Source organism: Lytechinus variegatus, chromosome 7 (genome assembly GCF_018143015.1).
Source record: "Lytechinus variegatus isolate NC3 chromosome 7, Lvar_3.0, whole genome shotgun sequence".
In the NCBI taxonomy this organism is placed as follows: Eukaryota; Metazoa; Echinodermata; class Echinoidea; order Temnopleuroida; family Toxopneustidae; genus Lytechinus; species Lytechinus variegatus.
Genome location: NC_054746.1, coordinates 1,690,125 through 1,717,473, shown reverse-complemented (window position 1 = coordinate 1,717,473; position 27,349 = coordinate 1,690,125). Strand labels below are relative to the sequence as shown.

Here is a 27,349-nt window from a genome sequence, read left to right as displayed (position 1 = left end):
TACGCTGAAATTTCATGACTTTTTTCTTTCACATCTCCGGCACATTTTGAGACCGTTTGTGAAAATCGGGGGTACACTTGCGGAGATATAGCACATATTCGTAACCAATGTCACCGAAAATGGCAATTTCCATTGACTTTTGTGTGTACAATGTATAGGTTTTACAATAAGTGTTGTCAGATGAATGTTTTTTTCTGTTTTTCCTCACATAAGTTTCTTTTGGGCTATCACCAACTATTCTAGATTAAAAAAACCAAAAAGTAGAGATTTCAAAACAAAGAAATACATAATAAATTAAAAACAAAGAAATACATAAGAATTTGGAAACACGGAAGGAAACAAGAATATTATCGAGAAAAATTAGCATATGCCCATAATTAATTACTATTATAATCTAAAAATTATACAATTTCAATACAGTTGAGTGAGCTGTCTTTTAGATTACATGGCTGGCTACTAACATGCTTGATTCCATTGCATTTTCTCAAAAAATGGGGGGAAAACAAAAAAAAAATGAAAATTCCTTGAAAAAATTTGAATATTTGCATAATTAATTAGATAAATAAAAAAAATGATAATAAATATCACAAATTTGACAACGCATTCTTGTAAAATACATAATGAGACACCCACCAAATTTGGTCGCAATTGGTCGATAAACGGCTGAGATCTGAGGGGGGCCTATTAGCCCCCCCCCCCCCCCCAGCTATGCAATTTCAAAATAGCCCGGGCTATATAGGGTTAAATATGCTCTTGAGCATTTTCCTTACAAATTCATTTATCTTGATATTAGACGCTACAGACTAAGAATTTAAGTGAGTCTTTCGATAATTGTGTTTGATATATCAACATATATACAAAATCTTATAATTCCATTGTATTTCTTTAAGTTAGAGAAGTGTGAAAATCATTCAGACAAAGACCAGATCCTTCTAACTAGGTTTACTTTAAAAATAAATACTTTCTTACTGTCATGCTCTTCGTGTATTTTTCAATTGATAATACCGAAGTCATATATCAATATTCAATAAATGCATACAGAGTGATGAATATAAGTACATTAATAACATAAATATAATATAGTATTACCCCTATCTGACGTCTGAGCTGGACATTTAAAATGTATGGCCCTAGTTTTCATGAATATTGATAATGAGTCAGGTACTGTATTATCTGTATACTATATTTGTTTTTCTTGGTCTTTATAGTACAATGTCATCCATTGCAACATAATTCCTAATTTATGAATAGATATGTCTATATACAGTTTTTATGATATCAATATTCAAGTGAATTCTCCCAACCACATCAACAAATCAAGAACTTCTGTTATTTCTCTATCTATGAGTATTTAATATAATCTGCAGTACTGCTGAGTGCTGATACAATATAAACCCCTCAAAAAAAGTTTGTAAATCTGTGTTTGGCAATTAATTTCTCCCAACTCCCAATTTCACGTAATGCATATTTGATATCATTGTTTTTTCAATGAAATTTGTTGGGGACTCTTCTGATAATAAACAGCATAATATAAATACATTTAAACCAGCAAAGCTAAAAATAATCATACATTTATGATTTTTGGTTGAAAAAATAATTTGCATTGATTTTGTACACAAAATCACGCTTTTGAGCAATTTTTGGTCTGACATAATGTTACGTAATTTCGGGACCGCGTACCCGGGTGACGCAAAACTGGTCTCATAAATTGCGCAAGACTTGAAGGTAAAAGTCAGCGAGCACGTTAAAGAAATATCGCGCTGCGAAAATACTGCGTAAATCATTGAGGGGCAGGGGGGGGGGGGCTCCGAGGCCTGTATAGGGTTGATGGTATTCCATGATAGTATGATGAATATAAATTTTTTTTTAAAAATACATGCATATCACCTTACTTGCAGAAAAAATTAATTTTAACAGTCATAATCTATGTAATCATAGTTAAATAATCATGTAAATTGTGGTTATTCATGTGTGGAAAATGTGACAAAATAATATATTAAATTGTTGTCTGTTATCAAATTGAATTGATTGTGCTTTGAATTATTCCAGATGTTATTCCCATTCATAAGAGTGATCATGGTGATGATATGTTTTTTGCGTGTGTCAAAATCAAATATAATGCTGTGATATTTTAGATTAGGTGATGATGTTTAAGTATAAAGGATTGGAATGTCTGAAAACGTTATTCATGATTAGTTTCCTGATTGCATCATGATCATGGCGTGAATTGGCAATCAGTGATTACCTTGTTCTTAAAGATGGATCCAGTGGTGCTTTAGTGATGTGGAATTGGTTGCTGTAAAAAGGATTGTGATTAGTTTCTCAGTTACATATCTTATCCTGTCTATCTGAGATTAACTCGATTAGATAATGGATTTCTGCTTTTTGCCACTTCAGGGCCATGGTTGATCAGGTGCAGCTAGCTGATGATGTGCTTATTTTTGTGTTTGTGTGTGTGTGTAAAGATATACAACAATCAATGCCAGCAAACATAACTCTTGGGGGGGGGGGTACCAGCAAACATTTATTTTAGAATAATATTTTTTTTGTATATTGTGTATATGCTGCAGATGTTTGTTTTCATGACACTGAGCATGCGCAGTGCAGTCTCAAAAAGGGGAAGTCCCTAAATTTGATTGAAAATCCACGGTTGAATCCGTGGATTCGGTTGAGTCCACGGTTGAATCCATGGACTCAACCGTGGGTCTGGTAGAATCCGTGGATTTTTGAGTCCACTGTTTGTGAATCACAAACTGCAGAATCCGTGGATTTTCCAGAATCCATGGACTCAAAAATCCACGGATTCTAAAATCCGTGGATTTTGCAGAGTCCACCTTTGTGAATTCGGGCCTAAATATTGATATGCGTCCTTGAAATCTGTCAGATTGCACACAATGCGGCAAGGTCCGCGGTCCAATTCAGATCGAGCACGTCTGGATGAAACCATTAGATTAAAATGATAATAATATTCGTTGCCCAACGATGCATTCGTGCCAATAAAACAATGATTGAAGGGGACTTTCGAAGCGAAGGTAAAATTCTGCGGCGTAGACACTTAAAACCGCGAAGACATAAGATAGAAAACCAACATTTTTTTATCGATATCTCAATAGAGATTGCAATCTTCTGTATTTATAATACACTTAAAGCATTAAGAGACGGTTCCGATGTATAAGGCGTTGAAAAACAGAATAATAATATCATTATACAAATTGTGATCACGTAATACCATGTCGTGGAAAAAAAATGAAATATGGTCTCTGATGTACGTTCAGGATAATGTCCAAGAACCCAAGTCGGATGAAGATTCGTAGCAATCAAAAGAAAGAGAAAGTAATTTTCCGATGACAGTTCTTTATGGCAGTGGTTCGAATACTCTTGATCCAATACTCCGTCAAATCATTATAAATTAAATTTATGGTCCAAAATGAGTAGGAAATCCTCTATGTGATTGGGTATATACTTCATAGTTAATTACAATTAAATTAACTTAAATTTATTTTAAAGATGTTTGTCGTTTCTTCATTCAAACTCCATTTCATAAGCCATCGATATAATATGAAGTTCACATTAAAAGGCCCTTCACTGTTCTCAAAATGATAAATTTAGAAGCAATCAACTCCAGTATTTCACAACCTTCCACAAAATCAAGTCCTTCAATCGGTATGTGGCGTTGGTTATGCGAGTTTCAATTTCTCCAATTTGCATTCATTTCATACATGTATAATTTGATTCATGATCATTGATATCATACTCTATTTGAAAACATTATAAGCAACTTTTGTTCTCCAATGATTATCATTTCAAATCTTTGGCAACAGAACAGCAAGTCCAATATTCCAAAATCTTCCACCACAAAAATGAGCTATTCCTTATGGCATCGGTTGTATAATATGGGCTTCGATTTCGCCAAATTGCATTTATATTTCGAGAAAACTAATGAATATTTCAGCACGTGCCTCAACATTGTGAAGTCTATGAATCAATCAAGAAACGAGAAATCCCTAAAAGCAGGTGATTTGGAGCAGACGGTCGACATTGATCAAGATATAGTTTATCGATTGCATGAGGGAAACGATATTATGAAAGAATTCAATTTGTGAAGCATGAAGGTTTGTCTTATGGTGTGAAGATGATTCCTCTTTGAATTCCATCTTAAGGTAGATTTCAGATACTCCAGAAATAGAAATAAAATGTTTGAAATAAAACAATTCAACACAGAATCTATTCTTTCGTTTCTTTTTTTTAACAGTGCACACGCTCACTGCGAAGTATGATGAAACAAAATCCCTATACAATCATGATTTATATTCATGTGACACAATTCTACCACTACCATTACCACCACCACCACCACCTATACTACTACACAAAGCGTATTTTTTAGACCTACATTTGTTTGGGGGTAAAATAATTATGAACCTATGTTATCATTACATTTGGTTAAGTCCAAATTCAATTTGTTACCCTCGAAGAAATGAGGGTTTCTTGTCCCTCTTTGCCCATGCCTCGTTCATACCCGATCCATCCTTTCCTCCAGCGCTATTTAGGTTAATCAATTTTCATTTCGATCGCAAACGGAAATCGTTCGCACCTGGCGTTTTATTCCGGTGAGGTAATATACACACAAAAATCACTATTATCACACGAAGGTGTAATATCATTAATTAATTATGGTATTGGTTAAATGATCAAATGAAAAAACGGATTTGTGTATAATTCTATAATGATTAAGTAAATATGACCATAAACAAATATGTAGTCATGAGATTTGTGAAGTAGGGCCTATACGGTTCAAAGTGATCGATGATCATTATACAACTAAGAATTAGTAAGTATACGATGTAAGATTTTTTGTTAAGAAAAAATCTGCTTTGTTGTGAGTCACATTTTAAAGCACAAAAAAATTCACATTTAAACATCCTTTTGTTTTATAATGAGAAGTTTTCCCCCTTTTTTATATGATTAACCTTATGCTTCATTGGACGAGCTCAATGTAGGATTAGAGACTTACTGGTACACTCTTAAAAATATTGGGTAAAAATGCTCCATGATGGTAATTATGTATCCAACCAACATTGGGCATTTCTTTTGGGCATTATTATTTATCCAGTGTGATGAAAATTTGCTCATTCTAAAGTAATTTCTGCTTATTTTTTAACCTTACTGGACAATATGCTTCCCGCATTGGGTAAAATACTGCCCAAAATTGGTTGGATACATAATTACCCTCGTGCTGGTTAAAATTTTGCCCAATATTTTTTACAATGTACGGTCAAATCCTTACCCCCTTTTTTAATGGTGAAATAACCTTGAAAGTCAAATCAAATCAAAACAAATTATTTATTTCCACAATAATATAAAAAACATTACAAATAGTATATAGTCCTTGAGAAATATTCCACTTTGAAATCATATTGTTTGAATACAAGTCTGGAGATCACCTCACATACATATCATCTACCCATTATAGTCCACCCTCAATCATTATTTACAAATTAAAGTTGATTTTATGCAGAGAGATATGCGACGACTATCCTGTTTATGATTTTGAATTGGCACAGTGATAACTATAAAAAAATAAAAGTTTTAAGTCAGATTCCATTTAATAAAGGGCATATTTCTCAATAAGCTAATAACAGCCTTTCATCATACCTATTTTTTTTTGCAGATTTATTTTTAATTCATTAATTTATTTATCTTTTATATCTAGTTATTCATTTATGTTATTTCATATTTTCTATTCTTATATCTTAATATTTCAGCTCTTTTTTAATACACATATTTAGTTATATCATTTGATATCTTCTATTCTTCTTTCTTTATTTTCATCATTTTTTGTACACAAATTTACTTATATCATTTAATATCTTCTATTCTTAGTTATTTTCATCAATTCTTTAATGTATGAATTCGCTTATTTCATAATTTGTTCATATTCTTATTTCTTTATTTTTCATGTTATTTTCTTTGAATGTATCTGTGTTTCTATCCCTTCATTTATTTATTATCATTATTCTATATTAATAAACATAAACAGAAAATCCCCAACACTTTTCAATTAAACACACTTCTTAATGACTACACTGCAAAAACTCTGGTGTTGATTTTACACCAGCCCGGAATCTATATATGTCCACACCAGAGAAGTATTGAAACAACACCAGTTTGGAATCACACCGATGCTGCTTTAATACTGCATGTAATTGGTGTTGTATAAACACCTATCTGGTGTTAGACCAAAATGAAACTGGTGTTGTTTACTCCTCTGGTGTGGACATATGTAGATTCCGGGCTGGTGTTAAATCAACACCAGAGTTTTTGCAGTGTACAGAGATAGGGTAGAGGTAGCATATTAAAACTCAAAAGGGCATCCCTAGTATAAAGATAAGAGGAATACATATACAACATCTCAACCAATGAATGTGTGAACATGGAAATATGTGAAATAAAATATGGTTTGAAACAATAAAAGAAAGTAATAAAGCAATCAATACATCTAGAAATAAAATACACAAAACAATGAAGTCTTAGGTTCTTTGAAATTTTTATTTAGTGAAATCTTGAATTCTAGAGGCCTTTACACATTGCAGTTTTGGTCATAAAAAGAACAGTCAAGCACCTGAATATGCAGTAAAATATCAAAGAAATCTAACATGTGATGCAACTAGTTGCTTGAAATAATGTGATATCAAAAGTTCACATTGCTCACTGAGTAAATCAAAAGCACGTCAACAAAAATATAAATACCCTTCCCAAATGATACAAAACTGTGTACTCTGAAAAGGGGCCAGTAAAAAAATAAACAATATTGGTTAAAATGAAAACAGTCATCTTTGTTGGGTAAAATATGTAATAAATTTAAAATCGGTAAAAATGTGAAGATTTTGACACAATTCGTTAAAAAAACAAGCCAGTTTCATAGGTAAAAGTCAGCACGATATTTGGCAGTATTCTAAATAACAAATCTAAGTTCCCTCTTTACTGAAAAAAAAAGGATCGGGTAAACTTCTTTAAGAGAGGGATTTTGTGCCAAATAGTCTGGATAGAAATCCACATATCTATTTTTTAATGTCAAACCATAAACAGAATCCATGAAAGATTTTTCCTCTATCTTTGAAAGTGCATTCATATTTGTGCCTTTTTCTCTAAAATAATGTAATTCTGAGTCACAGCTTTGTCAAGGATATAAAAATGATACTGGGTTATAAATTTTGACAATCAAAATAAAAAAAATGTAATATTCCACTGATAATATTCAACTGAGTACATTAGTGCATTATCAAAAGCATAGCAAGCACACTGTACATGATAAGCCACTTGGATCTTGAAAACATTTACAGCAGTATGAAATCATGACACTTCACCAAAGATATAAACATATTAAACCCAATTTATACCACATCACACTGTCTAACAAGATCTGTATTTTACAATATCTAATAATCATCCAAGTTGCAAAGTCCTTGGCTGCAATATCGTATAGTATCTTTTCTAATTGTTGCTATAAGTGCAAATGAATGTTTATCTGAATGAACTCAGTAGAAAATGGGTGTGTATATATATATTTCTGTTCAGCACTAAAAAAAAGCCAAAGAAGTGCTTCTACCAATCTACCAAAAACTGTATATTTGATATGTTTGAATGCAAAATAATTACATTATATTGGATAGAGCAGAATGGAATACCGGAAATATTCCAAGTTTGGGCAAATATTCCAGGCATGTAGTTCATTAGGACAATCATAGAGTGTTGTTGTGCTCTATGCTGCACATTGCATTGATTTCATTGTTGTACTCTTTTTAAGGCAGGGCCCAGTAAACCATCTAATGCTTATAATGACCACTCCCTCTGTAGCTCATGAGTGGTATGTAAACACAGGCTCTAAAATAATAATGGTATTGGTAGTTGAATTTATCTTTTAGCAAACATGGTATCAGATTAGGATAAACAAAAATAAGAATAAGTGCGAGTAAACTTGAATACTCCAAATTGCATTTCATATCAGGTTTTGTGCAATGTACTAATTAGCCTTTGAATTTTCAAAAGCTATATAGCTGAATGTACTATCAGAGTTGTATGTGGTTAATCTATATATACCAAGCACAGTGTTCATTTATCCATAATTCACAATGAGCAATAAGTCTCCAGGGCCTTACAAAGAGTTACAATTGATCCAATCAACCACAACTATGGAAAGCCAGCAATGTCAATATCTAAAAACCATGTTTGTTCAAAATATTTTCTACATATATATGACGTACATTCATAGTTTTCTTGAAAATTCAGTGTGATTCTCTGCTAACAAATGACATTGCCAAAATTTCCTGAACAAAAAAATATGACATTGATGGATTTCTATATACTTGAGGTCAATCGGATCAATCGTAACTCTTTGTCAGATGGGGCACAGATTCAAAATTATCTTTAGACAGTGATAAGTAGAACAAATACATTCAAAGAGGAGACAATAATTACTGATTATTACCGACTGAAAACATTAAATGCTATTCTACGATTACAAATTCAGAACTTCTGAGAATTACAAATTCCTATCACTAAAAGTAGGTCCATTAGAACAATCTATTGATCACAATAAACATAACATAACAAAAGTTGATACCTAATTTATCCTATTGCACTATTTCAGTATTAATAATTTAAGAGAAACAATCATAGAAAAAAATGTAAAGTACAAGAACAATCTTACATATATTTATAACATAATTAAATTATGAAAGACTCACTCAACACAACACTTACATACAACCCAATAATATGAAAATAACTCATTATTGTCAATCTGTTTATCTGCCCATGAAATTTCAAATTGGTTTGACTGACCAATTATAAAGTGAAATTATGAATCCTTGATTCTTCACTTAATATAAATATTAAGTAAATAACTGCTGTAGGTAAAGATAATGAGAATGAAAACTATCACTTCAGAGGCAGTTTGGACTTTATCTTTTTCAAATTAAGCAGAGGAAAAATAAAATAATGAAAAAACATTTAATCTTGTGTTGATACATTGATTGACAATACATAGAATACAAAAAGCAGAAAATTGTAATTAGCACATTACATATAAGGTATACAACAATGTAGAACATTGAAAAAAAATGTCATTATGACATTCATCTTTGTGAAAGTTTTACACTCCTTCTTTTCTCCTCCTCCTCCTTCTTCTTCTTCTCCTCCTCCTTCCCCTCCTCTTTCCTCTTCTTCTTCTCCTTCTCCTTCCCCTCCTCCTTCTTCCTCTTCTTCTTCTTCTTCTCCTCCTTCCCCTCCTCCTTCTTCCTCTTCTTCTTCTCCTCCTTCCCCTCCTCCTTCTTCCTCTTCTTCTTCTTCTCCTCCTCCTTCCCCTCCTCCTTCTTCCTCTTCTTCTTCTCCTCCTTCCCCTCCTCCTTCTTCCTCTTCTTCTTCTTCTCCTCCTCCTTCCCCTCCTCCTTCTTCCTCTTCTTCTTCTACTTCTTCTTCTTCTCCTTCTCCTCCTCCTTCCCCTCCTCCTTCTCTTCTTCTTCTCCTTCTCCTCCTCCTTCTTCCTCTTCTTCTTCTCCTTCTCCTTCCCCTCCTCCTTCTTCCTCTTCTTCTTCTCCTCCTTCCCCTCCTCCTTCTTCCTCTTCTTCTTCTCCTCCTCCTTCCCCTCCTCCTTCCTCTTCTTCTACTTCTTCTTCTCCTTCTCCTCCTCCTTCCCCTCCTCCTTCTTCTACTTCTTCTTCTCCTCCTCCTTCCCCTCCTCCTTCTTCCTCTTCCTTCTTCTTCCTCCACCACCTCCTCCTCTTCCTTATTCTTCTTCTCCTTCATTTTCTTCCTCCTCCTCGTCTTCTTCATCTCCTATTTCTTCTTACTTCTTCTTCTTCTCCTTGTTCTTCATTCAATACAAACATAATCTAGTAAGACTGTGTTGTTCTTTTATTCATTAAGAAATAGTCAGTTGAATATATTTATGTTTACTACCTACAAATAGCTGAAGCCTTTCACATATTCTTATTTGTTATGACCACTCACATAGAATGTCGTCACAAATAAAAACAGCGTATTCTTATCCTGTTATACGACAGCATTCTATCTCACCAAGCAGGACAAACATAAACTATGTTAAACCGTGAATAAACAAAAATAATTTCAGCCACCACAAAAAATAAAAAAAACCATCAGAAGGGTATAAAGTGTGCATATAAAGCTTGATCCTGCTCGTAAAAGTTGCATAGGCAAATATATATCGATGGCGCATAGCAATGAACAATTTTATATTGAATAAACCTGAATTAAAATCAATGAAAATAACAAAATTCAAAACAGATATTAATATTTACTGAAAAAGATATCTGAGGACAAAGATTCAGTTTCTTAAGAGAGAATGTGTATTTTTACATAGGTGCCAAAAACTGATATCATTATTCATCTGTAATTACAAGGTAATTGATGAATTATGTAATTAATCAATTTTTTTGGGGTAATTGTATTTGAAATTTTGAAAGGGAAAGTAATTGTAATTGAAAAAATGTAATTGACTTGAATTACTGTCAAATACTTTTAATTACATTCAATTACTTTACAATAAAATTACTTTATTCATGATTTGATTTCATGACCTTTTTCATGTCAACTGCTTTAGCATCAGAGTGTAGTAGGCAGAATCCATGCTCTCTACCAGAAATCATCTTGTCAGTTTCTCTGTAACTTTGAATTATGTTGAAATAGGTGGTGCTAGTAGAATACAGAATACAAAGTGATTTCATTTATGACATTTATAGAAAGTAATTGAAATTGTAATTGACAAAAGTAATTTGTAATTGTAATTGAAGAAAATGTTATTCAATTGAAAAGTAATTGTAATTGAACATTTCTTCAGTTACAAAATTGTAATTGTAATTGAAGAATGTAATTTAGCCCAACCCTGTCTGTAAGAACTGACATTTATCATCTCCATCTAAAAGCTGTGACCCACAGCATGGCTTGGTATCTCTAAATCCATTTCTTACTGCAACAAGCAGCTTGATTGAAGGCGCAGGTGACAACACCCTGTTCTCTTTACAATTGCATACTAATAATTCTCTAGAAAGATTCAGGTCTTCATGTGGATAGAACAGTGCCCATTCTGGGGGGTGTTTCACAAAGATTCAAATATGACTTAGAGACACACTTAAATGCTGACGCGTATCTGATATGCAACACACGATCTTATTGATCAATGGTGTGCTTCCTCGTGGCATGATCTGACCAATACTGTCATGCCTTTTATACAACGCGTAACTAGACATTTAAGTGCAACTCTTAGTCATACTTAAATCTTCGTGAAACACCCCAGTGGAGTACATAGCATTCCTTCAATACCCTACGACCAATAATCATCAAATTCATTTACAGCATCTATGAAATACTTGTTTTAAATATTTAAAAGCAAGGTCAACAAGTGATAGTCCCTAAAACAGTGGAATTCCTAACACAAATTTTGAGGATTCTCAAGCCTTATGAAAACGGGACGGATGAAAAACACGAAAACATAATGCCTCCGGCAACCACCTATGGTGGGTGGAGGCATAAAAATTGACTATTTCTTGATTTAACAAAACTTAGTGCAGCTTTTTTTTTTTTATGTTTGCAAGATGCAGGTGGTGTATATTTCTGGTAAGGATAAATCTACACAAGCACCGGCAACAGATTCCTTTTCAAAATCCAATCCGTAATCATAATTAACACCTTTGACCACAGCATATTTGTCAGCAAACAAGCCCCTAAAATCAGTGTGATTCAGAGATGATACAGTCCCAGATGCATGCAGTAAAAAAAAAGCTTCATTACATAGGTCAACTTATGCTAAGAGGACATGTGCTACTGCATATGAATCAGGAAGAATGCACGTTACATGTGGGTCATTTCATGGGGTTGGGGCAATTTTTGCGACATACTAGACCTCCAAAACCATGTCTCATGTAAAGAAGGCAAATGTATGCATAAAATTACCAACAAAAATGTTGTCTCACCAAGTTTTACTTCTAAAGCATCATGATGTATTGCAGATTCACACCTGAGAATTCATTGCCAAGGTTATGCCAGTGTGATGTCCATTGAACGGTGGTAAAACTTTGTAATAGTTTTGCAGCAAATCCATTAAAGATCCCAACTTGCAACTGAATTACTATGATTGGACATCATTTTCAAGTTGACGCATCAAAACTTAAGCCCATTTGAACTGATCCTGTCTGTGAAATGAAAACAGCTGATACCACCGTTGCATGGACATCACACGATTTTGTTGCCCCAAACCCATGGAATGACCCATATCATGAGTGCATCAGCATTTAGGAATGACTGTAAGTCATGCTTAACTCTTTACGAAACACCCCCTGAGGGCGTCAACACAAAGCTTAACAATCATCATAGAACATTTCTTAACGATTAATTGCATTGACCACAATGTACAACTCATCATGAAAAATATGCAAACGTTTCATCACTAACCATTGGGTGACACGACAGATGCTCCTGCGACATTTGCTCCGGTCTGAATATCTCAGAGGGCAAATGGTTAGAGTTACGACTGAAATAGAATTTTTGGTTCAGAATAATGTAAAGATTAGGACTAAGGTTTTATTTTAATAGATTTGGAGGCTAGGTTTTAGGTTTGGCTTAACATGCAGATATCACATAGGAGCAACTGTCGCCAAAGCCAATGTCATGGAACCAACCTTTGTGTTACAAGACTTGGGTATTTTTAATGTAACTAAACTTTGTTTTTTTAATCTATGGTTTAGAAAAATTATAAAGTCAGATAAAATCAGCCAAATTCATTTGGATATATATTATATTTATAAGTATAATCTACATGATTGCACTTAACTGCGATTCCCTTCCATCATTGCACTGCATACAGGTTGACCTTTGACCTATCAGCTATGCCATTCCGAAACCCACGACCCCTTCAGTGATGGCCAATACAAGAGACTTCTGGAGATGTTCAATTGTGTCGTAAGTAGGCAAGCACAGCTGATTAAAACTGAAAGAAATAAAAAAATTATCCATAGACTTTCTGATTTTACAAAAAAACTCATAACAATAATGATATTCATTGAAATAGAAATAATGATGACAACAACAATAATAATAACAACAGTAATAAGAACAATGATTATAATAATAAATGAGAATAATAATAAATAAGAATGATAACAACAACATTAATAATAGAACGATCATAAAAATACAGGTGGGTGTTTCATAAAGCTGTTAGTAAGTTAAGAGCAACTTTAAGAACGATTGGTGATCCTTTTTTGTGGAAAATGGTATACTCATTGGCGATGGCTAAGTGCGTAAGAAAGGTTCACCAGTCGTTCTTAAAGTCGCTCTTAACTTACAAACAGCTTTATGAAACGGCCCCCTGGTTTCTAATAATTGATGAATGTAATACATTTATATTGCATCAAAGACACTATCACTATACAATCTGCCAAAAGGAAACAACTGCAGAACTACGGTCTCATAAGGTTTGTGAAACTGGGGCCAGAGCCAAATACTGGACCATCATAGACTCACCATGTATGAGCTGTTGGGAGGACACCATGGGTCGGGGCAGCTACCAGCTGAAACTTAGGCTTGAGTTCAGCGAATCCTCCCGGGGGCAGCTGAGAGCAACCTGTGGTAAACTGAAGCAACCTTGACATCTCTTCTTGGGTGAAGCTAGCTATCACGATCCAGAACCAATCTATCATCTAAAGACAATCAAACAAATGAAATGAGTGACTACATTGTTTTACATATTCAGAATGTACCTCAATTAGATAAAGTGGAGATTATAAAGATTATAAAGTGGATCCATACGATTACGTCCACTGCATGCATGCACCGGTATAGCAGCAATGCTCACTTTGAAAATTACTATGAATTAATTATTCACAAAAAACACCATTCATATAATGATATATTACTACCTTCATTGATCATGTGACCCAAGACTTGTCAATGATTATTGATTACCCCTATATTCACATTTTATAAACTATAAGCTCTTATAGTTATGATGGCAATTTAACAACCCCAACATGGCCAAAGTTTACTGACTTTAAATGACCTTTGACCTTGGTCATGAGACCTGAAACTTGCACAGGATGTTCGGTGATACTTGATCACTCTTATGTCCAAGTTTTATGAACTAGATCCATACAATTTCAGAGCTATAATGGTAATTCAACAAATACCCCTAACTTGATCAAAGTTCACTGACCTATTTATAACCTTGTGACCTGATACTCAGGCAGGATGTTCAATAATACTTGATTAATCCAAGTTTCATGAACTAGGTACATATATTTTCTAAATCATGATGTCATTTCATAAACTTAACCTTCAGGTTAAGATTTAAATGATGATGCCGCTACGCCTAGTATCGCTATGCGATGAAGGCGAGACAAAAAAAAATATGGTTTTATAAACAGAGAGTGAGAGAGAGAGAAAGAGAAGTACATCTTGGCCCATTCTTGCAAAGAGTTGTGATTGATCCGATAAACCACAACTATTAAAAGCCATCAATGTCAATATCTAAAATACATATTTCTTAAAAATAATTTCTATATAAGCTGTATATTCATAAATCCATCATTTTCTTTAAAATACAGTATGCTTCTCTTTGTTGTACAAAGAAAATTATGCATAACTTCAGTAGAAAAATATGACTGATGGATTTCCATACAGTTGAGGTTGTATCGTAACTCTTTGTAACCTAATTCTATATCGCCACTCATTTATGTTTATTGTTACTTTTGCAAGGTCGAATGGAGGTTACTCTTTATTGTGAATTGATTGGCTGTTTCATATTTGTTTTTATCCATATATAATATATACCTTGTTTGTATATTTGCGTTTTTTGTCAATTTATATGTCATTTTTTTAAATACCTTGTACTAGCATTTGCAATTCAGCCATTGGCTGCAATGAATGCTTTTTTGATGTATCAATAAAGACCATTATTATTGTAAGACCTTACCTTTCTGAACTGTGGTCCTGTCCCAGCTAGGATATGATGAGCCTTGAGGTCAGCCAGATCAAAGCAACATGTTCCACAGATGAGTAGTTCTAACTCATTCTCATCAAACATACTAAGTAGGTTGTCTGGAATCAGATCGTTCAAGCCTGTCATGGTTAAGGAAAATATCAAATGTGATTCATAATAAAAATAATAATAATAATAGGCATTTATATAGCGCCATCTATCTAGAAATATTCTATTCCGAGGCGGGTTGTTATTATTATTATTACCCCGGCTTTAGCTCGAGCTGCCTTTCAGCGCTCATGCATTCAAAGAATTAATCCTGCCAGGTACCCTTTCACCTCACCTGGGTCGAGTGCAGCACAACATGGATAAATTTCTTGCTGAAGGAAATTACGCCATGGCTGGGATTCGAACCCACGACCCTCTGTTTCAAAGTCAGAAGACTTATCCACTGGGCCACAACACTCCACTCTGAGTAAATAATTCTCATTTACTCAGGGTAGCCAGTCGGCCCTGCATAACATAAAATACTATTATTTCCCTCTCCTATCATAAAACTGAGAGCCTAGCAAGAAAGCAGAAGGGCCCATTTTTATCAGTCTTTGGTATGACTTCTTCAGGATTGACCCCACGACTTCCTGTTCATGAGACGGGCTGCCACTGAGCTATCATGTAGTAATAAACATAAGAGTCACACAATATTAATAATTGCTAGCAATCAAAGTAATAAAGTATAGGTACTCTTGTGTAAAGTTAAGATTCAAATGACATGTATAGTTTTACATCAAAAAAAATATGGGATTAGATCTTAATCTAAAGGTTTTATTTTCACTGGTTGTCATAAATCTTCCTCTTTATCCATAGGGGGGGGGGGGGGGTGGCATACTGTAGGTAATCATCCACATATATTTCAACAAACAGATTCCATCAAAAAGCAACTCAATCAACAATATCAAATGTTTAATTTATGCTTCATATGAAATCTTTCAATCCACAAATTTTTTTTTAATATCACAAAAATTATTGATGTAACAAAGTAGTCTTTAATTACCTTTGAGGAATGAATCTATTTCATCCTGGACCGACGTTGAAAGTCTGTACTGAGCTAATAGATCAAGGTATTGCATCTTGTTGTCTTCGGTTACAAGGAGACTTGAGCCACCAGGTAGCAACTCTACAATCTACATCATATTAGAGAACAGATAACACACATTACTGAGCTAATAGATCAAGATATTGTATCTTGTTGTCTTCGGTTACAAGGAGACTTGAGCCACCAGGTAGCAGCTCTACAATCTACATCATATTAGAGAACAGATAACACACATTACTGAGCTAAGACATCAAGGTATTGCATCTTGGTGTCTTCAAGGTAACTTGTAACAAAGAATAAAATGGTGATATATATCAGTGTAGGCCTGGTCAAATATGGCAATAGAATTGATATGATGATATGGATAATTGTAACAATAACGATGACAATGATGGAGATGATGATGGACATAGTGATTATGAAGATGATGCTGATAATGCTGATGTTGATAATGACGATGATGCTGACAATGATGACGATGATGCTGAAAATGATGATAATAATGATAATGAAAATGATGATAATGACGATGATGCTGACGATGATGATAATAATAATGGTGATAATGACGACGATGATGCTGACGATGATGATAATAATAATGGTGATAATGACGACGATGATGCTGACGATGATGATAATAATGGTGATAATGACGACGATGATGCTGACGATGATGATAATAATAATGGTGATGATAATGACGATGATGCTGACGATGATGATAATAATAATGGTGATAATGACGACGATGATGCTGACGATGATGATAATAATGGTGATAATGACGACGATGATGCTGACGATGATGATAATTATAGTGATGATAATGACGATGATGCTGACGATGATGATAATAATGATAATGATGGCGATAATGACAACAATGATGCTGACGATGATGATAATAATGATAATGATGGTGATAATAACGACGATGCTGACGATGATGATGATGCTGACGATGATGATAATAATGATAATGATGGTGATAATGACGACGATGATGCTGACAATGATGATAATAATGATGAAGCTAACAATAACAATGGGGATGATGATAATGACTGATCAGTATCATGACAGGGGTGACAATGCCGACAAATACTGGAAAAGGAAATGAGTTCCAACACATACCTGTTCAAGGTGACCATTTGAATCATACACCTCTTCTGAGAACTTGAGTTCCATGTCTTCCACTTCGTTATCTCGGATATACCTCACCTTGGTGGTGAAGAATTCAGAATCATCAGTCTCAAAATACTGATCAAAGAGAAACACAGAGAATACTGATATCAAAGGTTAGTCCATATTTGTGGCTGATTCTGCAGGTCGATTGATTAAGCCTTTCACTTAGTGTGAAAATAATCAAAATTATGAAAATAATGATACTCATAATTACTCTACATCAAATGTCAGGACAAAGTCTTTTTTTGTTCTCCCATTTTCCAAACCCGTAATGTTACATGCTCTAGTATTGACACATAAATAAATACAACTTTTCAACTTTAAATAGCATTAAATACTATTATCCCCGCTTTAGACGGGCCATCCTGATTAGGCACTTGAGTATTCAAAGCACTCCCTTCTTGGGTAGTACCCATTTATTAACTTTATTCATTTTATAACTTTCAAGAAGAAGAAGAAAAAAAAAAGTATCCTGTCTTTCCCTGACTCTTCCTTTATTTTTCCATATCCCTCTGATCTGTAACAATCTTGCATGTTTCTGCGTGTTCATCATCCATATGAAAAATTTAAAACAAATATACACACATTACTTCCCTACTAGTACATTTAAAGGGGAATGAAATCTTTGGAATAAGTAGGCATGTGTGGAAACAGAAAAATCAAAGAGTAAGAACAAAGTTTAAGAAAAATCTGAAAATTAATGAGAAAGTTATGAGCATTTGAATATTGCAATCACTAATGCTATGAAGATCTCCCATTGGCAATGCGACAAGGATGTGTAATGTCACATGTGAACAACTTTCCCTTTGATGGACTATAAAATACCCCAAAAATGTCTCTTTTTGCTTTTTCTTGTGGTGATACAAACTCTTTGTCCATGATGTATTCTTTAAAAATCTGTATTACATGCCCTCCTATAGAAAGAACACATGATCTACTGATAGATGTGATAAAAGAGGCAATTTAAGTGAAATGTAAACTAAAGTAATGGGGAGAGTTGTTCACAAGTGACATCACACATCTTTGTCGCATTGCCAATGTGAGGATCTCCTTAGCATTAGTGATTGCAATATCAAAATGCTCATAACTTTCTCATTATTTGTCCGATTTTTCTCAAACTTTCATTGATCTGTTGCTTAGATTTTTCTGTTTTCACACAAGCTACCTTGTTCCAAAGGTTTCATTCTCCTTTAAGATGAGCTATTTATACAGCCCCTCACCTTATGGGTGACTCTCAGACCAATGAGCTGGGCAAGAAAGGATCGAGTAAACCTAGCCTTGACAACCATTTGAGACGAGGTAGCCATGGGAATCGATGACTCGTACAAGCACTTGCCAATCAGCTTCCCTGCAAACTCATAGTATTTCAACTTGCCGAGGTAGGATGGGCGGTTCGGGTTGGGGTGGACCTAGAATGAATATAGTATGAAATTGAGACATATCATAAATGAATATCAATGTCCAAAAAACTTTAAAAAGAGTACTGACATTAACTTATTATGTATTGTCACAATTAAAACGAGGGTATAATGAAGTACTTACTAAATAATGCAATGCACACACTTTTCAAATTATGAATTTCAGTTTTCGTATACTAGTAATTCTTTGAATAATGTAGAGAAGACTTTCACAAAATTACATCCCACCATCATTATTTGATTGCATCAGGTTTTCTTCAATTCCCTGACTTGGAATCTAAATACATTAAATGTCCTTTCATAATATTTAGCATCAAATATTGCCCAAAATAAGAACGTTAATATAGAAATTACTATCAAAAACAAAATAAAATTTAATATTGATTAAAGATAAATTCCAGTTTTGGTAACGATCTCAAAATGACTTTTTACAGAATCTAATATAATGACCACCCAAGTGTCTGTTTGTATGAATAAAATATGCCAACGGATTCTGGGAGAAATTGTGTAATTACTGAAAAATAAGCAAAATAAGCGCGGATTCGGTCACTTCCGTCGGGTCTTTATTCCAGCAATAATAATACACTGTCCCACGTGTGCCTATCTGTGTTGGTAATCTTCAGTGTGAACGTTTTTCAGCGTAGATTTCAAGATTTCAAAAAAGTTAAGTTTATGTAACTGTACCAGATCTAGATCCTCGATGATATTCTGACAATTAAGCCTGGTTTTACAGACTTTCTCATGAAACCAGTATTTACTGCAACTACTGGCATTTCTCTTTAAAATTTCCAACAGAAAATATAATAAAAATATAAAATGAATGATTAAAAATATAGACATAGAAAATGTCAGGACTTTCTTTGAATTTTTGCTTCTTGAAAAAGTGCTATTCAATTCCACAATTCCACAATGCAAAGTACAAATACTGTTTACTATTCAATTCTTAATGAAAAAAATAAAATGTTGATATAATGAGGATTTATGCTATATTACCAGGGCTTGATTATTGTCTTCTTCAAAGCGTTTGAAAAGTTTGTTGTCTGGATCAAAGAGAGATACGCAAAGCAGATTAATCCATTCTCTCATCAGACCTCCCCAATCTTGACCTGAGAGAAAGTAACAAACATAATACAGGATTAATTTGACATAAAAACATGTAAAATTAGAAATGAATATGAAAACTTGATAAGAAATATTTGTTACAGCTACCTTCTGCTGATTACATTTACATTCTAATGAAACTATGGATTCTTGAAATGAATGCATCAACAACTGTGTTAGCTGAAATATACTGCACATTTCTAAAAAAAAACAGTCATAATCATTATCAGATTGTCCTAATGATTATTCATGAGACAATTTATAATCTTTATTTATCTATTGGATGTAGAAGCTATTATGACGAAGGGTCATGACCTTTTGACCCCCAGATATTCTCAGATCATCTCTGCTCCAATGTGCATTACCATGCATAGTTTGAAACGGAGGTTCAATGACATTTACTCTGGCCACTATTGCTCTGATGGAAAATATACAGGTTAAGCCAAACATTAAACCTACCTTCCAAAACAAAATAAACCCTTATCATATTCTTTACATTATTCTAAATCAAAAACTCTTATTACAATCCTAGCTATAACCCTATGCCCTCTGAAATATTAAGAATGGAACAAGTGTCCCAGGAGCATATGTCGTGTCACAGATGTTGTTCCCTCTGACTATTCTAACCCTAAGAACATAAACTAAAGCAGACAGACAGAATGAAGACCCAAAAACAAAATGCCTCTGGCAACAACATACAGCACTGAGTAGATATAGGTATGACAATACAAGTTTTGATCACTGATGATTGTAGATCCCCTCCCAATGTTATTTGGGAAAATGTTTAAATTTACCTCACAAAAAGCAATTCACTATGAAGGGGGTTAAGAGACAACACATTATTAGTAATAATTCTAATGATAAAAGATCTTACATACCTTCTTCATTCATGAAGTGAATCTCAAACTTTTTACACCATTCTGATGTCGACAGACTTTTAGTGGCTTTCATGGACTGTAAGAAAAACAATGTAAAGAAAGTGATCAAGCAGTATATTCATAAATATCATCCATTTTTAATGCAAACAGTGATATAAAGAGCAGATAACTCCCACTTTTTTCAATCTTGAAATACACCACTTCTTGACAAGCACATATCTGGTTCCTTAATCAAAGAGTAAAAATATACATATTTCACCTAAGAATTTTTTTTGTTCAGAAACTTGACAATTCATTGACTTGGTTCTCCGACTTCTGGGATATAATTTGTTAATTTATCTGAGTTAGTGATTGAATGAACAGTTTGCTCTCATGATCCTTCTTTGGACTTGTATTTACAGAATCATTGAAGTTCTCTTAAGTATATCAATATCATGAAAAGACCAACAAGAAAAATGAAAGGATTTGTGAGAAAGACATACCCTAGGTATCAATTACTTCCACTCTATTCATTAGTACTTTGATTCAATAAAATATTCAATATCATACATATATGAACAGAACAGATTGATCATTGGTCAAGAGAATTAACACATGTACATTGATCTAAATATTACCCAGGCTTTGATCTCATAAAGATATCTTGACCTCTGATCTTAAGTCCATTGCAGAAAAGTTACCATTACGTTAACATTGCAATCTAATGGTATTTACCATGGTAACAGTACTCAACATCCAATCATATTCAAGTTTTCAGTCATAGTTACCATTGGATGACAAAGATACAGTAGGCAATGGGAATCATCTGACTATAATGACATATGGGTAATGCCATAAAATAATCAACTTTTGTGTAGAACACAACACCTTTTTTCTTCATTTCACTTCACTTCGTGTATTCCTCAAACCATGATGAATTCAGAGCATTACATCTTTCTTTTTATCTTAAGCACAGAGCAGAGATGAAGCAGAGCAGGAAGGCCTTGCAGAGATGGATGCAAATTACTTCATGGAATTACTAATTTAATGGTTATCTTTGGTCTCTTAATTTACTTGACACTTGATACACAGATAACAGAGCTGACAGCCTTCTGCAAGCCCCCAAAATGGAATCATAATGGCAAAAAAGGAATTTGCAACAAAAACCAATAAAAAAAAGAAGAAATAATAATAATAATAATAATAGGTCCATTTATATAGCGCAGTTACTATGTGCATATACTCTACTGCGCTTTGATAATTGGTATCATATTATTACCCCGGCTGTAGCTGAGCCGCCATATTAATAGGCGCTAAAGTGTTCAAGGAAAAATCCTAAAATTAGTCAACATGAACTTTAAAACCACACACAACAATCACCCGATACAGAAAGTACCTATGAAGAGATGAGTCATTCCATTCAACATGAAAAATACAAACATTTCGGAGAGGCAATCAAAGGTAGTCCAGTGAAATTGCGTTAGTAGCTTCATATATTCTTATATATATATTTTTATATATATATATATATATATATTTTTAGCACACAAAATATGATCTTGACTCACGCTCTCCAGGAGGTTGTGTCTATCGATATTCAGACTGATGATGGATGCTTTCCTATTATGATGCTTCAGAACTTCTGAATAGAAACATTTCTGCTTATCTTGAAAGGTCTCTGATCCACCTTCAAAATTAAAGCATAACAAAAACAGGTGGTACTTAATTAAATTTTGAATAACAAAGATGGCTCAAGACATACAATAATTGGTTAAATTAAAAACCATCTTAAATATCGTCAAGCAAAACATTATATCACTCTTTCATGTGCAAAGTCCATTTAGTACAGATAAGATGGTTTGGAAGACCACGTATTTGCATATCAAGTGCGTGGAGCTGTTGTTTGCTTTGCTTCAGTACTGTTTCCAATGGGATCTGCACATTTTATCTAAAACTTGTATGGCATCGCCATAAAAATCCCCACATATCTCAGAAACTAAAGTAAATTGCTGCCTAGAAATTTAATCATGTATATAAATGGACTTGTACTTTCATTTTCTGCAAAAATCTAAAAATCAATATTTGTAAACCATAATTGACTGATACAACGATTCGGATGAATGCTGACAATAAGATCAAAAGGGGATTTTCTTTTTCATTCAATTAAAAATCAACAAAAATAAAGGCCAAATGGTTCATTTATGCAAATACCAGAAAATATTTAAGCAGTTTATTATCAAATGTGAAGCTTTAGCAATTACTAACATGAGAACTAAAATACATATTTTTTCCAAATATATAAGAAAATACAGTCAAGGAAGGTAATATGGTAAAGAGACATAAAACAAATTTTCACAGCATTGACATTGGAGCTAAAGATAATATACATTTTTACATATAAAAACAACTTAATGTAAAGTAAGTCAATGTTACACATATAAATAAAGAAGATATTTCTTAATTTTAATAACAAACGAAGTTTAAAAGGTAAGACATACCTATATTCATAAGTAGGAATTTAGTGAATGTAGCGGCCATGATGTCTCTGTGCTTAGAAGCTAGTTTAATGGGAGGTTGTCCACCATCATCTATTGTAAACACAGGCACACTCTGATCAGTCTCTCCTCCTTCAAAATGAAACTAAGAGAAAACACAGTATACTCAAATTAATTCAACACGTGTTTTTTTTCTCAAACTATTTACATCTATGAATTCATAATGCATACCAATCTTCCCCTTACAATCATTACCCAGCTATAGCATATGGTTTTTTGTAAATTAATAATTTTCAGGTTTGGGAATATATCATAATCATCTACTTAATCTACGACTGCCCAAGTGATTAATTTTTAAAGCTATAAATCATTAATAGGCAATTTGGATTACTGTTTAAGCTTTCCATGATTTTTGCATATTGAAAATCACACATATTGTCACTTCTGTATTGAAGGAGATGTCAATACAAGAAGGTGTATTATAAAGATAGAATACAACTTCTTGATATACATGCATGAATTACTGTGAGAAAATGTTAAGTCAGAGAAAACAGCTAATAAAGAAATTATAATCAGTAGCCAAGACAAGTAAATGGCATTTTGCTTCTCAATGACATCGACTTGATTGCTATATATACATTTATTTTCAATATTTGCATAATCGTTTTTCGATATGTAATTTAGAAATCATTTGATTCTTGATGAATTGTACTTTTTAAAAAGAAATTTACAATTAATTTCTGAAGGAATTTGAAATTTGAATTTGAATTTTGAAATGTGAAATTTGATTTTTTTTTACAATTTAAATTTGTAACTGAATGTGATAAACTGAGGTAAGGTTTGATTCATCCAGGAAAAGTCAAATTACTATGGAAAAAATAAATCTATTCATCTGGACTTACTTTGATTGAAACAGAGAACAGTTTCACGTCCGATCCGGGACGCTTCTTCAGCTCTTATGAATTGGCGGGAAATTGTCGTTGCCAATTGGCGCCGAAGCACCGTAGATGTTATTGTCTTGGAGACGTCGATTTCCCGGCAATTCATAAGAGCTGAAGAAGAGTCCCGGATCGGACGTGAAACTGTTCTCTGTTTCAATCAAAGTAAGTCCAGATGAATAGATTTATTTTTTCCATCGTAATTTAACTGAATTTGAATAGTATGAAATACCTTAGTTGCCGGGCAGACCCTGAATGTGAATAATCTCTTTGGGATGACCATGAGGTAATATTCTTTGATGGTAAACTGCTTGGATGAGATGTAGCAGTAGACCTTCCTTGGTTTGCGTAACTTCTCCTTGTTGGTGGCCAGCAACGTCGCCTCGTACCAATTGTCCACGTGCTTCTTCTTCATGGTTTTGCTGACTTTGGCAATGTCCGTTTCTATCGAGAAAGAAATTAAAGGGAATCACGAGAATCACAAATATTAGCATTCTGTGCAAAGAATAGAAAAAGCCAAAATATCAATGTCCTTTAATTTAGAGAGTTTTTCATGAAGAGTTTTGTCAGTGATTTTTACTGATAATTTGCTCTGAGCCAATCAGATGCAAGGATTTCAGTAGCTTATAACAGTTGCCAATGAAAATCACTGACCATTTGAAATGCTCCCCTGTAATGTAAACCTATTCAGAAGAGTCATACAAACATAACAAATCCAAATGGGAATGGAGTGAAAATTCAAATGGACTTGAACAACATTTCATAATTAAATTGTATCTATTGTATACTGTGGCATATTTTCAATTTCAATTTCAATTTCAATTTATTTACCATCTTTAAAAATAAGTGTACATAAAAATATGACATAAAATACAGATACATATTGTTTAAAAATGGAGGGATACCCTTAAGAAGCACATTGCTTGTAAGCAGGGTCCCAACATAAAAAAATTACGTGAACATATTACAGATTATACATTAAAAATACATATGTAACAATAAAACACACATACATATGCATACACATAAATTAGAGAGAGAGAAACAGAAAGAGAGGGGAGACAGTGAAGGTGGAAGAGGTAGAAAGGAAAGAGTCAAGATAAGTACCATTCACAATTAAAGAAAAGAGAAAGAGAATTTAACATCGTATAGATAACACATTGTAACTCAGCGTGAATTCATTTTAGTAAAGTACATTTGTTTTAAAGAGAGTTTGAATTTGGAAAGTGTTGAACTTTGTTGAGTAGTGTGGTCAAGGCTATTCCACAATTTGATATATTGCACACGGAATGAATTTAAGACCATGGAAGAGGAAACCTTGGGTTGATAAAATAATTTACATTGACGAGTGTTATAATCATATACTGTTGAGTTAAGAGTAAACATATTATCAAATATCTTTGGCAAAAATCCAAATTTGTATTTATACATGAAAATAAGGGAATCCATAGAAATGAGATCAGATAAAGGTAGAATATTCATTTTGATGAACAATGGCATACTTGGACAATTATATGGAGATGATGAAATAAGTCCTATTGATTTTTTCTGGAGTATTGATAATTTAGTTAGATGACTTTTGAAAGTATGACCCCAAACTGAGTTGCAATATGTTAAGTGAGGCAAGATTAGGCTATAATACAAAGTAATAAGTATGTTTTTAGGCAATATGAATTTTAGTTTTGAAATGATTCCTATAGACCTCGAAACTTTATTACACACATTATTAATATGTGGTTTCCAAGAGAGGTATTCATTAACTGTAATACCTAAAAATTGAATATTTTCAACACATGATATATCATGACCACCAATAGTAAGATTTGAGAGGTCACTTGGAACCCTCCTGTTCCTTGTTCTGAAAATAACAAATTTAGTTTTATCAAAATTCAAAGAAAGTTTATTACAACAGAACCAATCATACAATTTGTTAACTTCTTTATTAGTAATAGATATTAAATCATAAATATTCTTGTGAAAATTTATAACACAAGTGTCATCGGCAAATAATGAATAATGGAATAATTTTGAAGAATTTGTAATATCATTTATGTATACGAGGAACAGGAGGGGCCCGAGAATAGAGCCTTGCGGAATTCCATATTTAATAAGTTTACGCTGTGATTGGACACCATTGACCATGACAAACTGATATCTGTTATGCAAATAATGTTTAAACCAATCTAACGCTAACCCTCTGACACCATAAGCATTCAGTTTACGTAAGAGTATGTCATGGTCAATGGTGTCAAAGGCTTTTGACAGATCCATGAATAAACCCAGACAGTAATTGCCATCATCAATTTTTTGTGATATGAAATTTGCAATGTTTAAAACACCCATGGAAGTTGAAAAATTTTCACGAAATCCAAATTGCTCTGGTATGAGGATATCATTTGCTTGAAGGTGAGAATATAATCTTTTGTGAATAATTTTTTCTAAAATTTTCGAAAAAAATGGTAATAATGATATGGGTCTATAATTATCCACCATTTGACGATTATCTTTTTTGTAAACAGGTATTATTTTGGATATTTTTAATTTGTCAGGAATGATCCCTTGTGATAAGGATTTATTAAATATTGCACAAAGTTGTTCAACAAATAAATGAATTGAGTCCTTAAGAACTCTGGGGGCCAAGTCATCAAACCCACTAGCTTTTGATGATTTCATAGAAGAGACAATTTTTAGAATTTCATGAATAGATGTAGGTTTTAGAAATAATGAAGAGTAGCTCTTATCAACAGGCAAGAAATCATGAAATATGTGAGAAGTGGTAGGTATATTATGTGAAATTCTTTCAGCAATATTGACAAAGTATTCGTTAAAGGAATCTGCGATCACACGAGGTGAGGACATATGAACATTATCATTATACATTTTAAGTGGTATATTTTGTCGCCTCTTCCCCAATAATCCATTGATATTATTCCAAGTTTTTTTCATGTCACCTTTGATTTTATAAAACATGTTATGAAAATATCTCTTTTTAGACGATCTGATAATAGTAGTAAGTATATTTTTGTATGTGACATATTTTTTCTTACTAACAGATTTCTTCAAATATTTATGATATAATTTCTGTTTGACGTTAATTGATTTAAGTATACCAGGTGTGACCCATGGTCTTTTACCCTTCAATTTATAGTTGTGCCTCTGAACAACAGGAAAACAATCATTATACAACTTGGAAAATAAATGTATGAATAAATCATACGATTTGTTTGCATCAGTATTGCTATTAACAGGAGACCAATCAACATTCAA

General features: G+C 33.3%; 1 protein-coding gene across 2 annotated transcripts in view; it reads right to left on the bottom strand.

The window, feature by feature from the left end:
* Nucleotides 1-10,824: 10,824 nt before the first annotated feature.
* Nucleotides 10,825-27,349, bottom strand: part of LOC121418178 (apoptosis-resistant E3 ubiquitin protein ligase 1-like) — a 41,596-nt gene continuing 25,071 nt past the window's right edge. Inside the window, exons 8-18 of one of the 2 annotated variants that reach the window (XM_041611900.1) lie at nucleotides 24,315-24,526; nucleotides 23,148-23,289; nucleotides 22,218-22,336; nucleotides 20,671-20,746; nucleotides 19,685-19,797; nucleotides 18,494-18,682; nucleotides 17,223-17,348; nucleotides 16,044-16,173; nucleotides 14,987-15,132; nucleotides 13,540-13,715; nucleotides 10,825-13,003 (exon numbers count right to left, since the gene is read on the bottom strand). In XM_041611900.1, the coding sequence (XP_041467834.1) occupies nucleotides 12,901-13,003; nucleotides 13,540-13,715; nucleotides 14,987-15,132; nucleotides 16,044-16,173; nucleotides 17,223-17,348; nucleotides 18,494-18,682; nucleotides 19,685-19,797; nucleotides 20,671-20,746; nucleotides 22,218-22,336; nucleotides 23,148-23,289; nucleotides 24,315-24,526 (1,532 nt within the window). In that variant the 3' untranslated portion in view covers nucleotides 10,825-12,900. The other variant, XM_041611901.1, reaches the window with a different exon arrangement.